Source organism: Lygodium microphyllum, chromosome 21 (genome assembly GCF_053477565.2).
Source record: "Lygodium microphyllum isolate KBCC chromosome 21, Lygodium_microphyllum_v1.1.10, whole genome shotgun sequence".
Taxonomy (NCBI): Eukaryota; Viridiplantae; Streptophyta; class Polypodiopsida; order Schizaeales; family Lygodiaceae; genus Lygodium; species Lygodium microphyllum.
This window is the reverse complement of record NC_141155.1, coordinates 58963232-58971817: the sequence shown is the minus strand read 5'-3', so window position 1 is coordinate 58971817 and position 8586 is coordinate 58963232. Positions and strand designations below refer to the sequence as shown.

Sequence of the window (8586 nt, the reverse complement as noted above, 5' to 3'; positions counted from 1 at the left end):
AAAAGAATACCAGGAATAATAAATCTTCATGTAGCTTCATAGAAACAATTCTCCCACAGCTTTAACTTGAAAATTTTTTATTATACTCTTCATATTCTTCATAGAATTCATCAAGAAACTACAAGGATACAAGAGAATACACCACTTTGAATGGAATTCATCACATAGTATTCTTCTTCAAAGGTTCCATAGCTTTCTCTCATCACAATCTCTCACTCATAGATACATTGTTTTGCATAGATCTCTCTCTCTCTCTCTCTCTCTCTCTCTCTCTCTCTCTCTCTCTCTCTCTCTCTCTCTCTCTCTCTCTCTCTCTCTCTCTCTCTCTCATACATGTTCTCTCTCAATAGTACAATGGAATAATTAATAATAATAAGCCATAACCCTTCTTTGGTCGTAAATACCTCTCCCAAGAGGTATGCCTAATATGAAAGATCAGCAAAGCCCAATGTCCCTTCATTAGCTGAACAGTATCACTATTACTTCAATCTTTGCTTGAATCTTCAGTAGCTACTTCTTCCACTTCTTTGAGCTATTTTGAACTTGTATTCATCTCTTCCCAAGGTTGGAAAACTTCCCCAAGCTAGACCTTCATCCTACTAGCACTTACAAAGACATACATAACAGAATAGAACAAAACAGAACAGAACAGAGACAAAGGCTTTATAGAAGCTCAACTGAGGTCTAGAGTACCCTACAGAAGGTCATCACAAAGCCTTTAGCTCAACTTAAATCATTCAAAAACATCAGGAAACAATCAATAATCTTCTAAAGACTCTCAAATTCATCAATAATTATTCCAACCTCTCATACAAAAGAAAATATAGCAAAATAGAAGCTCAACAAACTCAAATAGAACCAATTAGACACTATCAAAACATTGACAGAACATGTCAAAACATCATATCTCCACTAAAAAACATTATGAGTTTCTCAACCCTAATCAAAATCTTCCAAAACACTCTCAAACACTTCCAAAACAACTAATCAACATACAAAATCTATCAAAGATCAATCATTCAATCCACCAAAACAACAAAAATCAACCAAAAAATCAAGTCATTTCAACCCTCAACATATCCCCACACTTAATCAGAAAGCATCCTTGTGACCTAAGAAAAAAGATATTAGAAGTTCAAAATATAGCTCAACTTGATCTTCATCAACATCTTCAAGAAACACCATCTAAGCATGACCCTAACTTATAACTTATATCTAATAAAGAATTATAATGAATGGAAAACACATTTATCCATTATCACAACTTGGAAACATGAAAGCAGGACAAACTTTGAAAGGATATAAGAGGTTCTGCACATGTTGCATCTTGAGCTATCCATCCAGCTTTATCACAAATTGTCAAAAAGATATATTCTTGAACAATGTTGAATCTCCAGCCACCACGACCCCATCGTAGAACAAAATAACCATCACACATACACACTTAACACAAAACAACCAATTCTAAATGGCACCTCCAAAAGAGAGATATCATTACGAATCATCAAAAATTACATTCATGGGTATCAATGAAGATGATCCATCTTAAAGGCTTGGTGATTACGAAAGCGATCCATAGATAAAGATTCATCTACAAAAATCTTGGGAGAATTTTGAAAAATTTGCAAACAACACATCCTCTCCACCAAGACAAGATGTCTACTTGGCAAACAAAGGGCATGAAAGTACAAGATATCCAGTTGTTGAGGATTAATAATCACATTCACATTCATGCACAACTTTGGGATCGACTTTGGATCATTATGCAAATGCTTGTGCATATACACTAGATACCAAGCAAAGTGAGCAATCAATCTCACTGAAGGATCTGAAGACTATGAATGCTGCTGAGAAAAATAAAGATAGTTGTGAAAAGCTTGGCTAGCAATCATCCATTCTCCTGGAATCAATGGCCAATTGATTTGATGTCATGTAAGTGAATCTCCTGAACTCCATCCTCGTCGTCTAGGAATCTTATGATCAAATCATGTATAGCCACTAACCAACTAAGGGGAATGCGGGATAGAAGTGGTAGGAGACGGAAGAGAAACCAGTGAAAGAGGATGAAGGGATAGGTAATCGAAATCATAAAAGGATGAATGAGCTAAAGAGGGATTAGCAGAGAACTTAGGGGAATCTGTTAAAAAGGGTGTTAATAAATAAGCTGGAAAAGTTGAAGGAATAATGATAAATGGGGAAGGACAAGAAGGACGACGGAAAAATACTCGATCCTCAATAAAAGAACACTGAGTGAAAATACGAATTTGAGGAGCACCTTGAGTTTGAAATAAAATAGGTAGAATAACATGTGAGTTAGATTTATAAAGAAAAAGATAAGATTCATATATGTGGGCCATCTGTTGATAATAAGATAAACTAGGGACTGATGGACCTAAGATAGATCTATGATGGTAAGCATCAAAGAAAGATGAATCAAAAGGGGGTTGTTTTGAAAGGTGGGCTAAGAGGTCCACCCTTAGTGTTCTACGCATGAAAAAGGCTTTATTTTACCATACAAACAGGATCACAGAGTCAATCATGGTATGCCAAGAAGTTTCAGGGCAATCAACCTCCACTCCAACCATTCTCTAGAATAGGCAAATCCATCATTGAAATCTTGATATAGAATGCCATCTTGTGTTGCTAATAATGAACAAAGAAAGAGTGGTCTGGAAGAACAAACTCCTGAAACTACTCAAATGAAGACCACAACAAATCCATTTTGGATTGAAGTCCTTCCACCTTGGCTTGGAATAAGGGGCGTAAGGTAGCATTCCTTTGAAGGACCGCTAAATCCATAGGGGATAAGGAAGCCTGCACAGTAGGACTCTGTATAGTAGAAGGGGATTAAGCCAGTTGTTCCTTAAGCTATTGAATCTGAGTGTTACTCTGTTCTAAGGTATTAACTAATTTAAGCTCTTCTGTTTGGACAACTATCAAAGTTTTTAGCTCATGAGACTCCTTCAACAATCTATCCCTCTCCTTAGTCACAGTAACCACTTGGGATTTAGTCTCTGCCAACTAAGTTTGTAAACTAGAAATCTCCACTTTCTGGGCATCAATGATCTTAGTCTACTACTGCTCCATTTGGGTACAAAGGTCAGAAAATCTTTCTTGAGCAGAAGCTATCTCATTATTTGCTTTATTCAACTCTTCTTTGGACTGTTGAACTTCTTCATAACAAGAAGAATAAAGCTGCTAGATACATGCAGTAAGCGAGAGTTCAATAGAACTCTGGATGTCTTTGTATAAAAAAGGAATTGCATCTCATGTCACCATGCATTGCACAAAGGGAATGGAAATCTCCAAAGTATCATCTTAATGTGCTTTGAAAAGATTTAACATTGTAAGGAAAGATGGGAGGTGACTGCTAGACTGAACAGGAATGGAGACTGGAGGAGGAGGAACTAGGGTTGATTTTACTACTCGTTTAAGTCACTTCCTCTGAATCACCATAGGAGGGATGGGATCAATATCCTCAATGACAACATCAATGGTTTAAGTAGGAGGAGGAACCTCTAGAGGATCAACTAGTAATATAGGAACTTTCTTTGCAGGGGCAGCATATGCTAAGAAAATAGAAAGATAGGAACCAAATGTGATATTAGTCACATTACCCCTTGTGGCTCGAGTAAAATGCTGATCCATCTTTGCTAGGAGACAAAAACTCCAATCAATAGTAGTTCCTTTCAACACCATTCGAGAAGCTGTGAATAACTCTTTCAAAAGGTGGTTAGAATAAGTTTTGGAAAGCATAAACCTGTCCTAAAGGAATTGGCACTATTGCTTCCAAATAGGATTAGAGATCATGAAGACACTAATGCTTGAAATAGTAATAACCCTCTTAGGGTCCAAAATATCATGGGTCTACTTCTACAACAACTTCAGAATATCCTAATTAGAAAACAATTGTCGAGCAGTAGTAGGAAAAGGCTCCCCTCGATATGGTAAGGACAGAGCTTTGCCTAGGCTCTTAGGCATCATATGGATAATCATTCCCCTAACAGGACCAGACCTCTTATTGTAAGAGGCTAAAAACGGATCACAAACAACAAAATCCTCTGAGATAAGCGACAATGAAAGTGTCACAAACTTGGATAATTCCAGCTTACTAATAAGATCTTAATCTAGCAATAATGAGTAGTCATGAGACACCAAAGGAACATACTGGACTGGGAGAGGAGTACAAGGCGTCATTCAAATGGTTTACACTACACATAGACAATCACAAAGAGTGCCTGCAAAACAATCAAAATAACAGGAGATAAGATATCAACCATAAAAACTCACACGGACTTGACAACCTGACTGACCACCCCAAGCAACCATATCCTAGAAATTTTTTGGCATGACCTCTGCACTTATATGGCTGATAGCTTCATGAGATGCATAGAAACAAGCACCCAATATCCCCGTATCAGACAGAAAAGAAAAATAAGACACATAGTATCCCCGACTCCAATCAAATAATCAAAAAAATACCAAACAAAAACCAAATCGACTTTGATTGACTGCAATATCACCCATCCCACATAATGCTTCATTGAAAAGGAGAATGTGTAATGTGAATGGAAATGAAAATTTAATTATAAGTTTATTTTATAAATTATCAAAGGGTGAATTTTTATTAGGTGATAAATCTTAATTTAAAAACGGTGATTTATTTTATTCATTAAAAACTTATTAAGTTATATGGTACTTATTAACGTTCTCGGACTACATTCCGACTTTGGATCTCTAAATGCAAGTTTTTTTTTACAAATTAATGTGTGTATAGCACTTTTCTTTCTTTTGTGCGTGCACTTGATGATGGATTTATTTTATTATAAATTAATAAATATATTTATCACACAAAGTGCATACTATATGAATAACTTGTTTTTTTTAATTAATTAGAATATGTGTAGCATTAATGTCCATGAAAAATGTGATCAACTGGTTTGTTGTTAATAATTATTTGTGATGTTTGGTGCAAAAAGAAAAAATAAACAAAAATAAGTTACGTAAAGGAGAGTGTGTATGCAAGTAAAGTCTAAATGCTAATCAGTAACTAATGTGATGCAACCACAAGGGTATCCAAAAATAAAATCCAAACGAGCTAGAAAATTTTGTCAATATAAGCCAAACAAACTAAACACCATAGCGAAAAAAATTTAATAAATTTTGATGTTTTTTTTGTCATGTTTTCATTCAATTATGTCTATGAGATACCTTGAATTTGGTTTTACTATGTGTGTTTCGATTTGTTTGTCAAACTGGGATTTTTCTATAAGTTTTTGTATTTCTTCTTAATCAGCTTTGATATGGATGTATGATTAATATTTTTCTCATTTGTTTATGCAACAAAATGTAGATTGAAAGCTAAGCACAAAGATCTAATAGATTTTTCAAAATTTTTCTTGCCATTTTTTGGATTTGAAAAGATTTTTTCAAGAATTTACATATTTAATAAGATTTTATCATTCAAATAATTGATTCCCAATTAATTTAGACAATTTCATTGCATATAAAGTATCCAAAAATATAAAGGAAAGTTGATATGATTTTTTGGATTTTTTTATTTTTAAAAAATAATTTTTTTAAATATTTTAAAATATTTTTTTATGAATTTGAGGATTTTTAATTTGTTCCTCTTTTTTGTTGGCATTTTTAGCTAAGAAAAATTCTTAAAATTTTTAGAAAGTATAAACTTATATCAAAAAATTTTCTAGAATGTTTTCATATTTATTTGAAATTTTTATGAATTTTTAATCATTTTTAATGGATTTTTTATCATTCTTAATGTGTTTTTAGGGTTTTCTCATTTTGGAGATTTAAAAATTCAAGAGCATTCAAGAATATGTACCCGAAAATGGGTTGCATGTCAGTTGCGTGTGAACAACAGCAAGCTCTCCACCGCGCGAACAAAATTGCGCGTGCATTCACACACGTAAACAATCGCAATCATGAACACACTAACGAGGTCCAAAACCCTGCAAGCGAGCAAGCTTGAAGAAATATCAACATGCACGAAACGACGGAAAAGGGGGTGGTCACACGTGAAAGAAGAGACGAGGGAAAGGGGAAAAATAATGAAAGAGGAAATGTGAATTTGTTTATTATTATTATTATTTGAAAGATAGATAGATATATATATATATAAATATACACACACACACACACAAATTGTTGTTTGAAGTATTGAAAATGTGTAAATGTGGTTTGTCGAAAATAAAGGGGGAGATACCTTTGAAGGGGGTGGATGGGTCTGGTGGTTTGGGGGCTCCTTGTGAAGGAGGGATGGGCGGGTGGGAGAATGGGCCGGGGGTGGGCAAGATGGGCGACCGAGGGGTCGTGGTAGGTTTGTGTTGGGGAAGGTGCTAGAGATGGACGGCAGCCAGGCGACTCTCGACCAACAGCTGGGCGGCACAGTGGCGACTGCAGCCAACGGCAGAGGCTTCCGAGGTGGCGGGGTGGCAGTGTCGTCGGATGGGCGGATCGCGCTGAGGCAATGGCGCAGCGTGTGCTCCGCAGGAGGGTGTGTGCTTCACGAGTGATGGCGAGTGCGGGTGCTCCTCAGGCGGTGGGCGCTCGACAGGGGGAAACCTGGGGAAGGTGGCCAGCGACGAACGCGGCCACAACAATGGCGATGGCGAATCGAGTGGCCAGCAGCTTATCAACAGAACTACGGGGCAGTAAGCATGTCTCGGTGGCGTCGGCAACTCCAGGGGCGGCGAGGCTCGTGGCTGGGGCGGCGGTAGGTTGGCGGCTCCTGGCGGGCGGGCAGGACTCCACGAGCAGTGGCACCAGTAGGGCAACAGCGACTCCATGGCGAGAGAGCCACCAAAATGGAGGCCAAGGGAGGAGAGGAGGGGGGAGAAGATGGAGGATGGAGGGGAATCAGGAGATGGAGGAGGGAAAAGGAGAAGGGGAATATTGGGGGAGAGGGAGAGAGGAAGAGGGAGAGGGGTGTTAGGGAGGATTCCACACGTCGTACATGAACGCGGGTGAGGGGGGTTGTAAAAAATTTTACGACGCTGGAATCAACACGATCGATGGGCTTGTTATCCCACAGAGTCACTCTTATCCTAAGGGTATACACATGGGAGAAGGAATACGTCCCAGGCATGTCTATGCACAAAAAATCACAAAAACATGTGTTCGTGCGAAAACACGTAAAATGGTAAAGCATAAATTAATGAAAAAATTAATAACAAATAAATCAGGCACCGGATGAATAAACAACAAAAAAGCAAAATAAACTAGAAGACAAGAGGAAGAGGTTAGAAGGGTAAGACGAGATGTCCCATGACAATTAAGGACATTCACATGGGAAAAATGTGAAAATCGGGCTTCAAAACACACAAAGAAATTAATACCAGTAAATCCGTCTACTAAAATGAAGGGCAAAAAAAAGAAAAACTATTCGGGATGATGTGACATACTAACGTCACATCAGAATGCAATTTTGACAGGGGTAAGACTCATTCGCATTGGAAAAACGATAAAAACACACCCTAAAATGGGAATAAAAATTAATATGGAAAAATTTCACAATTGAAACAAAGAAAAATAAAAATGAAAAATGTTGGTAGGGAAGTGATAGACAGGATGGGTAAGGTAGAACACAATTCCAGGGGTGATAGGGCGCGTCCGCATTGAAAAAACAACAAAAATACCAACAAAAACAGAGTCAAAAATTAATATGGGAAAATCTATGCATCAGAACAAGGTGCAATAAAAAGAAAAAATGTCAAAGAAAACCTATGGGACAGGGTTATCATGTCAGAACATAGGTCCGCACATAAGGAACATTCACATGGAAAAAATAGAAAAAACAAGTACGAGAACACACAGAAAAATTAACTATATAAATTTGGTGAGTTGGAACAGGATGGGGAAAAAAGAGAAATTGTGCAAGGGAGCAAGCCGGATAGGGATATCTAAGCATAATTGAATGCGGAGGTGATTAGGGTAGGTTCACATGAAAAAAGAGCAAAAAATCACATACAAGAATGCCCAAAAATACTAAAAATTTAATAATGGACAAACCGTGCATCAAAATGATAGGCAGGAAAAACGAAAAATATCATTGGAAAGGTATAGGTCAGTACTGTCACATCAGATCATTGTTTTGAAGCAAAAAAGTTGCATTCACATGGAAACACGTTAAATTGGTAAAAAATTTCTTCAAAAAGTAATAACTCATGATCCATGGCTTGGAATTGAGGGCTATAAAAAGGAAGAGTGGCTCATTCAAAGAGAGGAACAATGTTGTAAGATCAGATGTCAAGTGTGAGGAACATATGATGTGTTCTCATGAAAAAGCGGCAAACAAAGGATAAAACCAAACGGACAAGGAACAACCCCAAGATGGAGTGAAAATAGGACGGGTGGGTAGGGAAGGGATCTCATTAGGGAAGATCAGGGCATGGTATGTATGAATTGTCTGATAGGGATGTTTTCATGAGGATATGCAAAATGGATGCGCATGGACACGTCCCCACACTTCATGTGAGAAAACACAGATCTAGAGCATGGCTACAACTATGGAGGTTGGAACTCAAAGTACAAACTCATAAAGACATAAACTAGACAAGACCAATC

At 37.4% G+C, this 8586-nt stretch overlaps 1 protein-coding gene across 1 annotated transcript; it reads right to left on the bottom strand.

Annotated features, from left to right (window-relative positions):
• Window positions 1-289: 289 nt before the first annotated feature.
• LOC148018050 (uncharacterized) lies at window positions 290-6923 on the bottom strand. The gene is made up of 3 exons (XM_087661734.1): window positions 6227-6923; window positions 5846-5972; window positions 290-4238 (listed from the first exon to the last, which is right to left on the bottom strand). Exon 1 carries the CDS (start codon window positions 6807-6809, stop codon window positions 6360-6362), a length of 450 nt encoding a protein of 149 aa, XP_087517860.1. The 5' UTR covers window positions 6810-6923; the 3' UTR covers window positions 290-4238; window positions 5846-5972; window positions 6227-6359.
• Window positions 6924-8586: the final 1663 nt, after the last annotated feature.